The sequence below is a fragment of the Semicossyphus pulcher genome, unplaced genomic scaffold (genome assembly GCF_022749685.1).
Source record: "Semicossyphus pulcher isolate SPU_LCO1_2020_fin unplaced genomic scaffold, fSemPul1.0.p SCAF_25, whole genome shotgun sequence".
NCBI lineage: Eukaryota > Metazoa > Chordata > Actinopteri > Labriformes > Labridae > Semicossyphus > Semicossyphus pulcher.
The window spans coordinates 326,506-345,289 of NW_027211699.1; the positions used below are offsets into that span (position 1 = coordinate 326,506).

Sequence of the window (18,784 nt, forward strand, 5' to 3'; positions counted from 1 at the left end):
ATCTGCTAAACATCTGATGCTGCGCCTCCTCTCATCTCTCCCCCTCTCTACGCCTCTCTCTCTCTGTGTCGCCCTCTCAGCTCCGGACAACACCGCGGCTGAGAATCATAATTTGCATATTAGAATGATGAAAAATGAATCATAACCAAGATGATCAATACAGGCCTAGAGATTGATCAGTGAGGAAATAGTGAGGGACGGGAGAGCGCGCATAGCTCCGCAGGGCTGCGCGGGTGCGTATGGATGAATGTTGTGCGAGTGTGTGTGTATTTGCGAATCTGCGGTATGCGGAAACGGAGGGATGGGAAAGCGAAGAGAACAGCGTTGGGTTTGCGGCGAGGAGGACACGTGGGACCGTGGTACCCTCCCTCATCCCGGGTAGCCTCCTTCCACCGTTGCCATGCAGCTCTGCGTAGGGAGAGGCTGCGACAGCGCGGCTGCTGCTGAGCTGCCGAAGAAAAGCCTTAAAGGGAATACGAGATTATTGTCAGTGCAGTTATTTTGTCAATGTAGCTAAGTATGAATGTAGCTATGTATGAGCAGAGGATGAAGGTGTGTCCTGACCGGGGAGAGATCTGAGCTAAGCGCAAAAACATCCTGATAAAAACACCAGAGGGCTGATGTTGCTACAGATACTCTGTTTCTGTGGTTACCAACTCAAACAGTTTAGGATAAAATTCATATTTTAACAACAGTGTGACATGTAACTGCTCTTACATGGGGGCTTTTACGGGTCCTAGCTGGAGAAAAACAAATGCAAGTGTTTTGTATACGACATCTTGGGAAAAATAAATGTGTCTTGGTGTCTGTTGAGCAGCTCCTGAGGTCTATTGTGCTATTCATGCGTGAATTCAAAAACACTGCCAAATACCAGACACTTGGCTGTGAAATGAAATGAAAAATACTTGTATTGACTAAAATGAATAGCCATTCATAATAGAAATACTGTAGATATCCATGTAAGAATGTAAGCTCCAATAAAACCACATTACTGTGTCTACACCGGTGAAACATATAGTCAACTGTGATTAAGCTCAACCATCTTACAAACCATTGGCTACAATCAAACATCGAAACTGGAGCGTTTCATGTGTTGCTGTCTCAGCCTGTGACCTGCACCGTGACGCTGTAGTCTTCCAGCAGCCATCCTGCAACACATCCCTCTAATGGAGGCACATCGTGCACTGACAGCCCCCTCTGAATATTTCATCTACATCCGTTTGAGACTAGCAGGAAGTAGGAGTCAGCTGGGAAGAGATGGAGGGGAGAGCAGCAGGAGCAGGGCAGCATCCAGGGCTCAAATATGTGCTTCTCATGTCCCCTAAAAAACAGGAAGAAAACAGCTCTCAAATACATTAGTCAGTACAAACTAGTCTTTCTACTGGTAATCTGAGTTTAAACATGCGCATCATCTCCTCTGTCCCTTTATTTGGTTCTCATCTTATACACATAGAATGGCTGCTGATCAGCGCTAAAGCATTAAATCAAGAATTCAGCAGATGGTACAGCTAAGAAACAAAAACTACAAAGAGAACTGTGAGGAGTGAAGGCTTCACAGAAAAGCTGTCTGTGACTCACTTAAGAAATATATTAGGATAAGTAGTTCTTGTGAGGGCGCAGGAATTCCAGGGAACCCTGAGGAGTGTTACAAAATGAATGTGGGAATTTATAATGAAGACTTTAATCCACTTTCTCCATTTACAGCAGCCTGTCCCTTCATGTCCCTTGTTCCCTGAGAGAAACCACAGAGGTTTGACATCTGCACTTTTAAATGTAAAGGAAACACTGAGGACGTCTCAACCATTACCTTTTAAATCCTGTATTTAAAATTAAGACACTAGCTTGTTATTATGTCTGCTAAATGTGAACAGACTCGGCTACAGCCAGCTCTAAATGCCCTTGTGAGGCAGAGACACACTGCCCTCTGCTGTACAAAACACCGTATCACACTAACAAAGGTTAATGATTTGCAACTGTGTCACGTCAGTCTGAGTAAATGTCCCTTTTCAACTGTACTTATCAGTGTTTAAGCTACAGTCCCCATAGTCTTAAGGACAGGTGTAACCCTGCTTTTAGTCAGACAGGAGAACATCTCTGTAAACGCTCAAAATGTACAACGTATCATTGCACTAAAAACTGTAAAATCCTTTTAACACAGTCAGGCAGCACCTGTCTGCTTCGGGTGGTTGGTACATGTTCAGGCTTGCCCGTGTTTCACGCTAGTAAGCACACAGCTGAACTCTGCAGGGCAATTAGGGTTAATTAGTTTCAGCTTTGCTTCTTTGGGACCGCAACGCGTTGTATCGGTGACACTATGCGCAACCTGACTCATAGCCTCGTGAGCCCACGCTATCAATTAACCAATTAAGTTCTGTCAGGAGGCTATAAGACAGGCTGACAAAAGCGGCGGCCTCTCAGAAACATATTTTATGTTGGAGAAGTGTTAACACATCGAAGAAAATGAACGGAGTCAGCTGTGGGAAACCCGCCAGCGGTCCACCGCTGCAGCTTTTCAACTGCACCCATGCAAACTGTGGAGCGACTTTCACCAGACAGTGGAGGCTGAAGGAGCACGAGACGGTGCACACCGGCGCGGTGAGGAAACTATTTAAGCTAGTAAAAACAATATTTTGAAAAGAAACCATTGCGTGAATGTGGTTTTTCACATTAAGGCATCATTGTGTTTACTACTTTAAAAGTCCATAAAAAATTCAATAAAAACTTAATTTGGATGTTGTAAAACTATTACCAATGTCCACAGCGCCCTTGTCAGTGCACAATTGCTGGCTGTGGTCGTCGTTTCACAAGAAAATCTCACCTGGGTCGCCACATGCTTCAGCACAGAGGGGTGAAGCAATTCAAGTAAGTCCCAAATCTTATGTGTACTGTTTCTGCTTCTGTCAACCATGGCCTTATTTTAATTTCGCTTTCTACAGATGCAAATTCGCGAGCTGCACGCAGAGTTTCCTCAACACGGGCCAGCTAAAGAGACACGTGTGCTACGCCCATGGAGACAAGGAGAAATACTTCAAGGTTTCTCTCAATACGCAAATGTATCCACGAGATGGCGCCAAAATGCCACTTTGTAACACAAAACACCCCGTGAAAATCACTGCTCTTGATGTTGAATAACCACTTTTCTAGTCTAGTGTCATTTTAGCCACCTGAATATTTTTCTCCCACAGTGCAACCAGCCGAACTGCTCATTGACCTTCAAAAAACGTAGAAAGTACAAACTGCACTTGAAGCAACATGAAGTGCCTGCTAAATTCAAGTATGTCTGTAGTTGCACAACATTGTTAGGTTTCACAGAAAACATGGCATCGATTTTGCTGTAGTGTAAAACCACACTCTGTAGCTATATCCTACAAGTTTATAGTACTTGTACGCCTTGCATCGGATCTACATAAGTCCATCAAAGATTATGCCCTTTCCATTTTAATTTCTCTTGCGAAGATAAATGAATGTTAACAGAATGAGTGGGTGTGGCTCTAGTGACCTTAGTTAAATGTTTTACCTCTGCTTGTCACCATTTTGAAACTAAGGTGTTCGAAGGATGGGTGCGCTGCCATTTTCGACTCCCATATCGCCCGCAGATCCCATGAGAGGAAGCATGCAGGTGGGTCTATTTCAGCCTAAGGTTTCCTTTCATCTTCCACCCTTGTAAAATTCATTCATTTAAATAAGGTTAGGGCTGCATTTGTATGTAACATTTTCCTGCATGATAGCCATGGTACATGGTTTCTTAAAGGGGCTATGTAGAACCGCTGATACACTCACCGGCTTTGTTGTTTGGTCCCTGCAGGTTACCGCTGCCCTCATGCTAACTGTCAGGTGCTTGAACACACCTGGGGGAGACTTCAGAAGCACATGGCAAAACATCCAGGTAAATCTACTGGGTTCATGGGAAATGTTGCTTAAGTTAATTCCATTTCTTTTTTAACATTTCTAAAATGTGTTTCAGCAACGTTAACATGCCAAGCATGCAAGAAGGTGTTCAAGAAGGTGGACGCTCTGCGGCGGCACAAACGGATCCACGCTTCCCATAAGCCTGTGTTGGTTTGTCCCAGGGACGACTGCCAGGCCTACTTCTCCACAACCTTTAACCTGCAGCACCACATCCGCAAGGTGCACCTCGAGCTCCTCAAATATAAATGCTCCTTCCCCGACTGCCCACGCATGTTTGCAATGCGGGTAAGAAACATATCTTCTCTTGCTCGTCCTTGTGACTGGAGACCTAAAATTCCCTCACCATTTTCATTAACAGAAATTATATTCCCATTGGGAACGCTGTTCACATAAAGTGATTGATTATATCTGACAATAGCTTAGTGTCTGTGCTAAATGCAATGTTGAAGTCATTCTACTCTTTGCACTAGCAACAGATCAGTGACACAAGTTCTACAGTTTTAAATTGTTTAATGCATTGTGTTGTATTGTAAAGGAGAGTATGACCAGACATCTGCTTCGCCATGACACAAGCCCTACTGCTCTGAAGGTAAGTGACGTCCGTATGCCACAGTGCAGATGAGGACTAAAGCCATCACAGGTGTGAGGTAAAGCTTTCTGGCCTGGGGACTATTGATTTTAGATTTCTCTTTAAACCTGTTGAAAGCCGACTCCCCTGCGTCCCGGACAACTGAAGGGAACAGTCTGTTTGATAGAGTTGGGAGTTTAAATGATTTCATGCCCAGGCACATCAAATATCTGCTTTGTTTGTTTTAAACTTGGGCTCGGCAGTCAGTTTATTGACATCAAATTGCAAAAACTAAAAGGTTTTTGTTATGCCAACAGAAACGTCGGCGACCTAAAAAGTCTTGGCAGAAGCGTCTAGACGGACATCATCTGCCCCTTGTGGAGGAAAACTTGCATCGCCTCTTCGCCCTGCGCATGCGGATCTCCAGACGTACCAAAGTGGAAACAAACCTCTCGGGCCTCTTCAATGAACGAAAGATCCCTCATTATGTTGACCCAGAAGTAAACCTGCGCAGTCTGTTTGGCATTAAAAAGCCACGTTCTATGGAGGAGAAGCCTGAGGTTGCACCACTTAAAGGTTAAATGAAAATCTGCTGAACTTAGATTTTTTTTGTAAATGATTGTTACGTTGGACTGTTTTCTGTAATTTTGAGAAATAAGAATTTGGGTCTCTTTAGTTGATCTTAATGTAGCTGAAATACATTAATATATAATTATTTTATGGTTATTTGACACATTAATAGGATTTAAAGCATATGAGAATTTCAAAGATAGTTTTCTAGTTCTTGAAGACATCAGGTCCAAACTAAAATGCTTGTTTTGTAACATGGCACCTGCAGACCCAATAAAATAAGTTGAATTTTGATCCAAGTGTCAGTTTGATGCTGTTTCACCTTACATTTGAGTGTTTAGATTCTCTCCTGTTGGTTGCAGCTGCTGAAAAAACATCATCACTTCATTATCTCTTGTTTTCATCATTTAATTGAAATGGCATCTCATTGTTGGCACACTCAAGCAGATGTTCTCCTCCAGCATCTATCTTTCGAGTTTGCTTAGGCCTTAAATACTGCTTGACATTTGCTGAACATGTTGAAGTTGATTAAATATGAACAAAGGATTGCACCATGAGCGAGAGCTGAGTCACTGAAAACAAGACACTCTGGGGGTGGATAAGACTTCGAACACAAACCCATGTATCAGCTGTCAAATCTGTTCAGCTGAGGTTAAGTTGATGCATTTTGTCCTTATTACTTTTACACTAAAGAGCGTGTTGATGCTCAGGCATTATTTCAGTAAAATCGCCTACTTGAAGGCTTTCATTTTCTGTTTTTCACCTATAAGCGTTAATTATAACTTCATGGCAGTTTTGATATATTGGCACTTACCTGTTTATTCTGACTACAGTCCCCAAGTGTAAGTGTGTGGGAGGGGAAGATAATGGTATATTGGAAATGGAAAACTAACTCGTAAGGCTACAAGAAGACATCTATAACAGAATCTCCATGTAGGATAATTAAGACTAACAAAACGTTTAAGTCAGAAATGGGAAGTTGTTGCTAGCTAGCTTACATTACCGGAAGTTTAAACTACCATCATCTAGCGGTTTAAAATAGAAATGTCTAAAAAGCTTGTAGGGAAGACAGCTGTGGTTACACAGGAAACACAATCACCAGACTAAGCCTAAACATAAGGATAAATCTTATGATTCCGTTAGTAAACTGTTTAGAAAAGACAACACCCACCTCTCTTCTTCGTTGGTTTATTGGACGCGCGCGGAGAGTTGACGGTGAACGGGAATTAAGCATTGTAGAAGAAGACATGGCGAGGGTAACTTTCAACTTTTATCTTGCAAATTACACATTTTACGTACACTTAGAGGCCTTCCTCTGCAGGTAGGCAATTTGCTGTTTTCTGACAGATGTCTATCAGAGTCCAACATCTTCAAATGAATTGTCTGACCAACAGTCCAAAATGCAGATAATGCATGTACACTGATGAAGCTGAAACTCAAAAAATAGTTTAAATCTTTTGCTTTGATAATTAATTGCATGGTTGTTCAATTGCCAAAATGAATTCCTGTTCATTTTCAGTTCATGTTGCAACTGTAGAAAGCAGCCAGGACCAAACATAAAATTTAAAATAGTATGCTAGATGTCACATTTTGCCATGTGGACTACGGATATAGAAAAAAATATGATAATGGAGGCCTTAGTAGGCTGTTTGTTTTTTGTTTTTTTGGCTGATTTTTAGTAACTTGTTTTGGTGTATTCTTTGGTGGACTTCCTTGTAGATAGTTAGGTATATATTTTAATATCAAAACGGACAGAAGGTAAAAGGTTCCTCTTTTTCCCCCCAGCGGTCTGTTAAACAGCTCCTTTTGTGTTCACAATTCATTTTGTCCCTGGTCCACTGGAGCATGGCGGAGTCCATTTCAAAGCTTCGGCTAAGCTCTGTTACAGCTTGTCAGTTCGAGTTCGGACAGTGTCTTTACTGCTGTGTTTTTCTTTGCTCTGCTGAAGGTCATTCTCTCATCTTTGAAGCCTTCATTCCTTCCTTCCTTCATGTGCTGCTGCACACATACATTAACTTCTCCTACAGCAGCTGACCTGTTGACTCATATGTGACTCAAACTGTATCTTTCCTCACAACAGAAACGTATGCCTCAACAGCTAACAGTCTCTGTTACATGCATAATTATGTTGCGGGTAGCATATCCCTTTCTGTTTTTTAAAGTTCATCTACAAATCACAGATAAAAGCATCAATCAGCCACTGAGCCCCTTTTAAGATTGTGATATTGCTTTGGATGTTTAGCAAAGCTTTCAAAGTCAGCATGTCACCTCCAAGCAGGGATTTAAAAGGATGCTCTTGTTTCTATGGTGATGCAACACAGTAAACAAGGTTTCTCGAATCTTTGCTCTGCTGTTTGTCTTGTCAGCGGGGTTTTTAGAACAAATGAGACTGTGTTTGCAGGTGTTCAGCAGGTGTGGAAAGTACTCAAGTTATTAGACATTCCTTGTTGACCGCAGAGACGATAATTGTTTTCCACTGGTGCCACAAAGTCCCATAAGAGTGATGTAGGCTAGTGCCTGTTGTTATAAGAGTCATGTGGTGCACTAAACCAACAACACTATCAAACTGAATCAGGTTTTGTTAACCACAACATCACCGTCACCCTCTCGCTCTCTGAAAAGGCCAGTCCAATTATCCATATAGCGAGCATGACCTTTGATGTATCATGTTGAGCAACATGGACATCAGAGAGCAGGACAAAGGAAAAATCCCAGCAATACTGTTGAAGGAGGGGCACATTTTGTGAGTGTCTGATTGGCTTTGAAGAAAAATAGTGTCTTTACTATATTTTTTACCATACTGCACTTTAATTTAATCTAAATGTATGTGATAAAAATCCAACCTTATGTAACATTTGTAATTAGATTGAAATGTTTAGTTGTGCTCCTGCGTTATTCAGCTGCAGATGAAGGCAGTTTATCTGCAGGAAATGATCGTTTACTTCTAAAATAAACTCATTTTGTGACTCAGGCTGAAAAAGTCTTTTACATAAATCTTCCCTTCTAATCTTTAATTTCAGGAGATATAAATTTCCCCGGTTGTTTTGCCCACTCAAGGGCAAAAATGTACCAACAAAACATTTGAGACACATTGATTGTGTTGTGAATCATCTATATCCAAGCGACAGAGCTTCTCTCTGAAATTGCTTCGACCTGCAGGAGCAAGTACTTACTGAGTGGCTCGACAGGCAACGAAATGATTCACCAAACTTCAGTAAATAACAGCACTTTTGTTTTTACCACTGAAACAGCAAATAGTAACACAGGAGCTTCATCTCTGCAATACTTTAACAGACCTGCCAGGAGACAGTGATGGCTGGTGCTTGGTAGTAGTTCTGGTAGTAGGTCAGCTACACACACACACACACACACACACACACCAAGTTACATAACAGAACTGCTTTTGTGCAAACAAGTTAGAATAATTGTATTAACCACCATAGGAGCAGGACGCCTCAAAGATCTTTAGTGCCTCGCTCCAGAACAGACAAAGGACATGTATGATTACTATAATGGATTCTTTGAGCAGAGCTGTGATAATAGAGCTTTTAGGTGCTCATTGTAGTAATGATAATAGTCCTATTTATTTCACACAGGAAAATGATTTTAGTATGTGTTGTAACCCACATTTCTCTTTTCCAGTCTCATTCACAGAACGTTGAAAAAAACAGGCAGTCAGAGAAGGAGAAAAATGTTGCCTCCGAAAAATCCCGAAACAAGGAGATAAACCAAAGTAGGTTAACCATACAGTCGTCATACCCTGATTTAGCCTGCTTCCTCCAGAATAGATGACCCAAAACCTCTTCTCCCCTCCCTTTTCTCCCTTTTCCCATGGCCCTGTTTGAAGAGAGATTTTCATAGCGGTAGCACAACTACATGCTTGCTAAACTGACAGGATTAACGGAAATAAGCAGAAGATAAGGAGCCTTGTGCAGAGGTGGAGACATGCTCAGCTCCTCTGCATGCATCGGAGTGTGTGGCACGAATTAAGCCTTACAAAGAAACTAAACAAACTGCTGTGACAGAAATAAGTTTACCAATTATGGGCACAACATTTTGCTAAATGACAGGGCCTGATCTGATGAAAGACTGTGTCTGGTATTGCATCGTTATCTAAAAATGTGTTACATTGAAAACAGACTAGCATGGCCACAAACAGAAACAAACAAATCCTGAAGCTTTTATTACTTTTAAATGTAGTTTTCAATGAATGTTTAGACATCACCCCTAAAATATTTCAGTGTGGTGAACCAACAGACAGACAGACAGACAGACCGACATCGCCGTCCCTGGAGACATGCTGCTAGAACGGCTTAAAAAATAGATTGGGACGAGATGAGGGGAGGGGAGGGGATGAGATTTCAGCTTTTAGCCTCTCAGGCTGTGCTTACACTCCACCAGAGGTGCAGTTTTATGTGAACAGTGAGATTAAGCTGGTGAATATCAACACCACCTGTTGCATTATTCTAAAAGGACATCCAGAAAGACCAACATGACCTTATAGTCCTTCAAATTAACCCTATACTTTCCACAGTCCTCAGCAACGTATGACCTTTGGGCGGACGTAATACACATGAGTGTGCTCAAGCAATTCTGCAATGCTCCCTACCTCACTTAGCTTCTATTTAAGATGATTTAATATCCGTCTATGAATGTTTGAATAGTCTGAAAGGACAGTTTTACCCTCTGCCATGTTTCTTCTCTTCCTTCAGTCCAAGTTAATTGAGCTAAAAATCCATGACACACATATAGATTAATTATTGAACTAAGAGCAGACAGGTTTCAGACAGAGACAAATCAAAGTCTTTCTTTATCGGCCTTAGCAAAATAATTTGGTTCTCAAAATTGGCTTCTCAAGCAGGAGGTCCCAGTTCCCAGGAAACTGAGGCAGGCGCAGCAGTGGCCAGGACGTCATCCGTCAAAGTCATCCAAAAGGCGTAGGCCGATAGTGTTTGTTTTAAAGGAGCAACTCACCCCTGGAAAAAGCCACTGTCAGTCAAAGCTGGTGTTTGCAATGCTTGGCGCCACAGCTCATGGTTTCGCCAATTCTACATTCCTACAACACCCATTGCATTGCGCACCTCCCTCTGAAAGGAACGGACGTTTTCCAGTCAAGGACATTGATCGCTGCAGACAATGGCTCAGAGCAGTACAGAATCCGAAATACGACGAGAATATACCGGTGGATCGTTGAAAACAATCTTCAGGTCTGCAGTCTACATTTCAAACCTGACGATTTTGAGCGAGACTGACATCGGAGGCAGGCGTCCTAGATTGAGGAAGTGTAGCTTAGCGAGCTCCATGGCCTCCGCCAGATGATGCGTTTTCCAGGGGCCATTTGAGAAGCGGATAGCGTCGTCCAAAGGCACAGAGAAAAATTGCATTTTTTCCTACCATAATGACATTAGCTCCCCATAATAGCATGATAGGTTGAAAATCGGTGAACTGGCCCTTTAAGTCTACTTTGACGTTGTCTTGGCGGTTGTGAAATTCAAAGAAACAGCTTTTTCCTCTAGCGCTAAATCGACTATATCGTCAGGTTCATTTGATCTTTTGAGAGAGGAGATCTTGTTTCTCATCCTCTCATTGTAAAAGGCCCTCTGTGACCTACCATCAGCAGCAGGCTGTTTATCATCTTCTCTCCATCATTAAGTCACTTCACATCACACATCAGAGCTCTCCATTGCTTCTCTGCTCTTTGTCTTGTCTGTCATTTTCATTGCAAAATATTCACGTGCAAATTTCCCAGTGCTGCCTTTGTCTCCACTGTAATTTGTTATCCTTGCAGTTTCTCTTCCTGTCCTCATGAAGAATAGCACACACGAAGCCATGAAGAGAGCATAATGAGGTGAGTGTATTTCTTTTTCTACGTCAGAGATAGTGACACTGGGTATTTATCTTTTATGCGTAACAAATAGCCTCGTGTCTGGGTAAGATGCAGATTATATAGTGGAACCAGTTCATTTACATATTCACAGGACTGATGGTGAAGGTTAAGAAAGCCCATCCTGTCCCTTAACTGTGACATGGATTTGCATAACACAGTCACAAACAGTCTCTCAAAAACGACACTGACGTGATTTATCTCGGCACGCTATCAGAGTCGTTCTGATCAGACCAGATGTGATTTTCTCAGTCACTGATCTGAGCTGCCTGAGATCGGACTAGATAACAAGAAACGACGGTTCAGGGCTGATTACACTTCCTTCTGCTGACACCAAAAGTTGTCCTTATTTCCTCACATTCACCTTGTTTGCTTCTTCATCAATCAAAGCCTGGCTTCCGATAAACGCTTCATGCTTCAAGCTCCAGCAGTAATTAAAAGTGCTGCGAGCGAGCAATCAGCTAATGTGACAGCTAACGTGTTTTACAACACCTGAAAATGGAGCGCCAACATTTCTGACCATATGATCATTTATCAGTGCTGCCAAACAGTCAAAAACATAATGTTATCGATTCTGACACACACCAGATCCCCTGTCCTGCTTTTACTCATCTTTCATTAGCTGGAGTTTGTGTGTGTGTGTGCGTGTGTGTGTGTGTGTGTGAGACGTGCAAAGAGCCACTGATTGATTTTCCCCCCGCTGTTTGATCATTGTAAAGGAGAATGCACACAGAGCAGCGGGTGGGCCAGAGTTCAATTAACAGCCATGTAATCCTCAATGATTAGTTTTCATGAGCCCAACAGCATGAGCGGAGAAGAAGGTTACAGTGACAGGAAGTTAAAGTCGGAGAGGAGCCTGATTTATATGCAGTTTGCATGGAGAAAACTTTATTGATCCCTTTGGGGACATTGAGTCGTAGTAGTGGGAAATGTAATTCAGCAGGGATCAAGTAAGGAGGAAGGTAAGCACAGAACATGAATGCAAAGAGACACAAAGAATATTGAAACAGTTTGAAAATACTAAAATAAAAAGACGTCATCATCAGATTTCACGTTTCTGTCTGTACGCTAAATATGAAGCCACAGTCAGAAGACGCTTAGCGTAGCTTAGCACAAAGGCTGGGAAGAGGTGGAAACAGCTAACCTGGCGTAGTTCTTGCTCTTCGTCTTCATCAACAGGCGCTCACACTTTCATTTCATGTATCTGTTGACTGAAGTGAAGGTCAGCTGCGTAGAGAGGATGACGTTGTTCACTATACCAGCTCATATGTGTGTCTGGGTGTGTGTGTGCTGCAGCAGCTCATAGCCCAGCGCTTCACTACTAGTGATGCCTCTGGCTGCAAACTCTTGGAGAGAGAAGAAGAGCAACAGGAGAGAGAGAGAGAGAGAGAGAGAGAGAGAGAGCAGGCCCAGTGGGGCTGGTGAAGCTCATGTTTCATTAATAGAGCGTATCATGCAGTTTTATGTGTGTGTCTGTGTGTGTGCGCGGGGCGATACAGGGTCACGTTTGACTCTAATAGGAGCGAGACTGTTTGAAACAAATGTAGGGCAATCACCGATTCACAGGAGCACGGCCTCCACGTTAGTCGACGTCTAATCAGCGGTGATCAGGAGCCGAGCACACCCGGGTGAGCCGCGCCATGCTAATGGCAGGAGACGCTGAAGAAGAGTGACGAGTCAGTCGCGAGTTGGAAACATCAGTCATCATTACTGACTGAGTGCTGAATCACAGTCTGAAAAACGTCTCCGGGTTTTGTTTTCCACAGAGGGACGGTGAAGCTGTGAGCCACCCTGCCTATCTGCCCGCTCGCCTGTCAGTCACTTCCAATCATCATATCTGTAATAACCTGTGACTCCAGGGTGGTCATGGAGAGGCTGACCAGCACGGCCAGCTGTCTGTGTGCCTGTCCTGTCTCTCTTTATACCTGCCTGTCTGCCCATCCATCCTGTCTCTCTGCTTGCAGGATGGGCTGTTCTCAACTGTTGCTTACATCAGAAATGACAGGAAAGAGTCTCACAGCAAGAATAAATCATATTTTGATTAAATTGGTGCTTCTGCCCTGCACTCACCTATTGATTAGGAAAGACATCAAAGTCATGCATGTATTGCAGTTAAATGATCGTTAATTCGTGCTCCATAAATGCTGAATTTGGCTTGTGCTTTTAAAGTAAGAAAGACCATATTTTGCTACTTCAGCAGACTGGAAAATAAGCTTTCTTTAGGGGTGCCAATATCAGACTGTCAGTGAGTGAGTCAGTTGGTCTACCACTTTGGTTTGGACAGAATTATCACGACAACTGTTCAATTGAATGCCATGAAATTTTGCATGCAACATTTGTTGTCCTCACACGATTAATCCCACTGACCTTGGTGAGCTGCTCACTCTTCCTCTGGCATCATAATAGGGTTAACAATTGGTGTTCACAGTAAAATACTTTGATAACTAATGGATGGATTGTCATGACTTGCTATGGACATTTATGGTCCCTCAAGGATATATTTCCAACCATCAGCGAGAACTCTACCAGCAGGGCAGAGTTCTCACTGATTCAGTGAAATATCTTACGTGCTGTGGTGTATCCTGACACAAAATATTGTACAGTCTTTTATTGTTTCAAATTAGGGGCTGCATCCTTCAGAGGGTCTATTTGAAGACTGAGTGCGTCACAGTGGCGCATCGAAGCCTGTCCCAATTCGAAGGCTCCTTCAGATGCAGGGGACAAATATGTCCTCCTTTTCCTGGGCCATGAAGGATCCACCGGGTGCATCCTTCCCGGCTCAACATATCCCGTGATTTATTGCGCACCAACTCAAACCAGATGGTGGACTCTTAAACGGCCGAGGAATACACTTTTAAATTGGTTTTAACTCAATCGAATAGCTAGCATTACACATGTTAAAAATAGCAAAAGGGCTAATAGGTTAAGTTACACAACATTAGTTATGATTGCTTGTTAGCCCGCTAGCCACCTGTTGCTAGGCGACAGGAGCCTTGTTTGGTAGTTCAAGGTTAAAGGTGGGGAAAGCTGCAAACAGGAAGTCTACAGTCTACACAGGCTACGAATGACTCATCCTCTGTAGACCGCGTCCTTCGAAGGATGCAGCCCCCCGAACTGAGACACAGTATCCTTCTGACTTTGGTGATCTCTTGGCTTTTCCCATAATGCAACCACGAGGCTGACACAATTTCAGTTTGTTCAGAACTTTGACTTGCAAAACTAATGACTCTCACATCAGCCACAGTTGTATTTTGGTCGAGTGCATTTAGCTACTGTTAGCAAGCTAACACGCTAAACAATGGTAAACATTGCAAGGATTACACCTTCTTCATACATCATCGTGTTTGTGAGTATGTTAGCATTCTGATGATACCATTAACTAACCATTCATCTATATCCACTGGTAATAATGTAACTGAGCAGATCTTTCAACAAACTCCTTTAGACTTAAATCTTTGATCTCACTGGTGTAGGATCCTTAAATGTCAGGAAACATGCTTAAATGTCAAACACAGCTCTCGTCTTCAGCGTTCATGTATCCTTCCAGACTTTACTGTGCAAAATGGAATAAGAGAGCTTGAATGGGGTGTTATCTTTTAGCTGTAAAGCTTCAACAGATCTCTTTGCTCAATTTGAGATAGTCACAAGCTGTCCCTCAACATGATGCACGCTCCGCTTTAAGCATTGAGAGCTCCAGATCAAACATGTGCCGGACTCATGAATAATGATGTTTATGTTCTCTTAAAAGAGAAGGTGACCAGTGGTCCATTACCTTTATCTTTGTGATGGCTTGTCACACAGCGCTCCTTGATCCCTGATTTACACGCCATGTTGCTGGAGAAAGACAGAAGCATCATGTTTTATATAAGCTTTGTGAAAAAGACCATGTGTACTTTAGCCTTCATCTTGTCATGTTGTGAGGCTTTGAAGTTTGATTTATTAAACAGATCGTCCAGTATCGGCATTTTTCAACCCTTTATGTAAAGAGGAATATGGAGGAAACGGGAGGGCTCTAAAACAGCGGCCCTGTGCCTTCCGTACACTGCATACGTGTGACAGCATTGTTCATTGCTTCTTGTCTCTATTTCTGTGTGTGTTTACTCTTGTGTGTGCGGACGCTCGATGTCAAAGAGCGATGATTGCTCTGCACTTGTTCCTGTGTGGGTGAAGTAGAAACGGTAATAGTATGTTGTGCTCGCAGCTGAAGAAATAATTCTTTATGCGTCTGTCAGCAAGGAGCAGTGACAGCTCTGTGTGTGTGTGTGTGTGTGTGTGTGTGTGTGTGAGTGAGAGAGCGTGTTTAGCAACCTGTGATTACCTGCTATTCCTGGAATGACTATTCATTTAATCAGCTCTATTTCTGCAATCAGATTCCCCTGGCAGCTGCTTTTGTTATTATTTGCTTTTCTTCAATGATCGCTCCCTCCCACTGGAAACGCAACGTGTGAAAAATGCCTACTTATAAAAGGGAACACCAGAGAGAGAGAGAGAGAGAGAGAATGTGTGACTTTTCCACTATGCTGATTGTAACTGTACTTTATTTTAAAGTGGTTTACATGGCTGCTATTTGTGCTAATGAGGGATTAAATCTGTGTAACACTGAGGTTTTGTCAATCCTGTATCTGACACAGATTAACTTTACAGTTTTAAGATCCTGGTTTTGATTTTTGCAGTATAAAAATATTAATAAAGAATTTATTAGGGACTTAAAAAAGTCCTTACTCCATTAAATAATACAGCCAATATACACACAAATATTGTTTGTTTGCGAAAGGACAAAAACCTGATGAGGGCTGCCATTAACAATAGTTTGGCATGGATGAGATGGTGTTTCTTCATCTGTTTCTGTACAAAGTTAAAGAGAATAAAATCGGACATCTTAGCAGATTCTGGGGTCTTTTGTGGTTCTTTCTAGATCAATGGTCTGACATTGTGTGAACACACACACACGTGTGCTGACGGACACTTTACTACTGAGAGAGATATGAAACAAGATTTGAGCTCTGTGAAAAAGAAACATTTTAATTGGCTCTCTTAAGAAAAACTTAAGAAATCTTTAAAAAAAATTGTTAATTTTCTTTTTCTTTTTTCAGAGATCAGGATGAGAAGACCTGCTCGACTCTTCTCGACAAATCTGTTGAACATTGTCATTAGTTTTGTACAAATTATACAAGCAAGTTTCAATGTCTTATTTTGGCAGATGGATTGTTACATTTGGTTAAAGCCAGACGAGCCCCGTTTCCATTCACTGTGCTTCCTCATAGGCTGCTTGCAGTAGTGCAATTTATAAACATGTGGTTGAAATTCTCTTATGTAACTGTTTTGTTTAAAGAGCAAATCAGCAATTTTCCTAAAATGTCAGACTTTTTCTGTAACATTTGTGTTGCTGGGTTGTGTACTTTATGTCTTTAGCGTTTAGCTAGCTAGATACTTCCCTGATGTCCAGCTAAGAAAGTGGTGTCAGTTTACAGTGTAATCCTTTGACTGCTGCTACTCATTGTGGTCGTTGCCAAATGTCTGAACAGTAAGGAGGCATTAAGCCTTTGCAGCTTGATCATAGAAAGTCTTCTGTTCCAACGTCATGGACGATGCAATCAGAGAAACTCAGCTGCTGTGGATATTCAGCAGAGAAAAGTTGAGCTCACTTGTATCTGACAGGGTCGGAGCCAGAGTCTTATCCTATCTGTGCTGAAATGGGAACAGAGAAATGTTGGAACCTTTCGTCCGTTTTGTTGAAAACATACCATAAACACTTCCAAAAGCAAAGAACTCTCTGTCCGTGTGGTTGAGCTTCTGGCTCTAACCTGTCAAGTGTAACTAGGTTTAGTTTGTTCTTGTCCCTGATACTGTGATTCTGGTCCACGCCCAAACCACACTGTGACCTCCAACAAAACCCAGCACAAGCAGTTTGATGTTAAATAAAGAGAACCACATGGATGAGATAACAAAGGAGGAACAAAATGTTCAGAACAGCCGTTGATGCTCTCTCTGTTCCTCTCTCTCTCTCTCTCTCTCTCTCTCTCTCGATGTTACGTCTCTCTGTTCACCTGATCCGGGACAGAGGCTGTTAGTCCTGACACTCGCTTGGAGGCACCTCGAAAAGGTCATGAGACGTAATAATAACACCAGGGGACATTCTGAATAATGATAGTGGACATTTATTATACAGGAGCACAAGCAAATCCCTGCAGGCTCTGCGCAGGGTCGGCCACACGTGTAGCCAGGCCAGGTTTCAGAAGCTACCACATTTACACCGGGCCTTAATTGTCCCCCTCCTGTCGCTTTACCGCCGTTATAAGCAAGCTGAGCGCCAGCAGCCGGCAGAAATGAGGCCTTATTAATAGGCAATTTTGCTTTCTTCAGCTTCCCAGCCTCCTTAGATGTGTCTTCATAATCAAATATGGAGAGTCAATCGAGCCAAAGCCGCCTCACAAAACTTGAATCGTGTCAAAACAAGAGCGGGAAAAAAGTGAAGGAAAGAGACAGTCGTTCCCTTGTTTGCTTCCCTCAAGTGTAACTCTGAGCCTGCATTTTGCAACAAAGACAGACATGAAGGCAGGGGCAGAAAGACAGGCAGAAAAAGTGAGACGGAGCCAGACGATTAAGAGAGACAGTGAAAGGGAGAGAGTGAAAATCTAAGTCAACGTCTGTAAAGGCAGAGTAAGAAAGAAGATTGAGAGAGGTGGATCGAGCCAAAAAACTGGAATGAGAGGATTGAAAAGGGATAGAGGAGACTGTTGAACAGCCTTCTCCCACACTGGCAAAGTTTCATCGACATAAGAGGACTCTCCGTCCTCTGAGTCACAGCAGATGGGCAGCACTGTCAAGTGTTTATAGACGTGCAGCAGCCACTATTGAAGGCGAAACTGAAGCCAATTCATCAGCCACAGAAGATCCAGTCTATCAAGACACAGGCTTTTGTTAAGCGTCTGTTTGCTGGTGCCAAACAAAACCAAGATGGAGCAAAATCTATAACACAGGCAGGTAAAGGTTGCCTCAAATTTAAAAAATGAAAAGGGTTGGAATTTTTATCCACTGTAAAGTCAAAAAAGTGCAGATCTACTTCACAATGTCGACTATTTCTTCCTGAAATCCCTGAAAAATGTTTCAACGTCTGTCAGCAGCATTGATCGAACAGCTAATGCGGCTTGCTGTGCGGTTTATTGTACCCACAGGCTGTCCAAGAAGTCTGCGCTCCAGTGCTTCAGTGAGTGAAACTGTAATATTGTTTTATTTGATATGTCAGAACTAATTAGCAGGTATTTGTGTCTGCGCTCAATGTACCTGGCTTGTTAGCTCATTCAGTGTTTCTCAAACACTGATTTATGAGTGGTGGCCTGTGGATGGGATTGTGCCCAGTTGCTTTTTCCCCACAGAGAAGACAGCTGGCTGTGTAGTTGTTTTAAAAAGGTGGAGGTATTATGCTGTTTCACATTTTAAGACATATGTAATGTTACAATGTTGGATGTCCAGACTAAACGTAGGTGAAGTTTCAAATCTGTAGGTAAAAGTACGTTGGAGTAATCCCCAGGCTGCTGTGAACGCCAGGTTTCACACAGTTTTTCCTACACGCTGCACTTTGTGACGTCACAAAGTGGAGGCATCTGCCCGAGACACAGCAGAACTTCCTGCCCCTGGCACAGTTCAAGGACACGCCCACCCAGCAGCTCAGTCTGCCTCGGCTGCTCAACGGCTCTGCTCTTCAAGTTGGTTAAGAACGTCTTAGCAGCAGACGTTCATTTCAAATCTAAAAAAGTGAAGATTTGAAATGAAGATATTCTTTGCTGACAACTCTTTAAGGGTCCGATCAGACAGAACACGTTTTCAGCAGCTGGGGGCAGCTTTTTTGTTTT

The 18,784-nt window shown here is 42.6% G+C and overlaps 1 protein-coding gene across 1 annotated transcript; it reads left to right on the forward strand.

Annotated features, from left to right (window-relative positions):
- Positions 1–2,460: 2,460 nt before the first annotated feature.
- Positions 2,461–5,058, forward strand: 42sp43 (P43 5S RNA-binding protein). The gene is made up of 9 exons (XM_069675724.1): positions 2,461–2,595; positions 2,762–2,862; positions 2,937–3,033; positions 3,186–3,274; positions 3,546–3,619; positions 3,806–3,886; positions 3,965–4,194; positions 4,445–4,498; positions 4,795–5,058. The coding sequence occupies exons 1-9, from the start codon at positions 2,461–2,463 to the stop codon at positions 5,056–5,058; spliced, it is 1,125 nt and encodes a 374-aa protein (XP_069531825.1).
- The last annotated feature ends 13,726 nt before the right edge of the window (positions 5,059–18,784 follow it).

Excerpts from the sequence above, each read along its gene's own strand:
- 42sp43 (XM_069675724.1), top strand. The coding sequence starts at position 2,461 with ATGAACGGAGTCAGCTGTGGGAAACCCGCCAGCGGTCCACCGCTGCAG. Across the intron at positions 3,275-3,545 it reads GAAGTGCCTGCTAAATTCAA|GTGTTCGAAGGATGGGTGCG; the intron begins GTATGTCTGTAG and ends TTTGAAACTAAG. Across the intron at positions 4,499-4,794 it reads CAAGCCCTACTGCTCTGAAG|AAACGTCGGCGACCTAAAAA; the intron begins GTAAGTGACGTC and ends TTATGCCAACAG.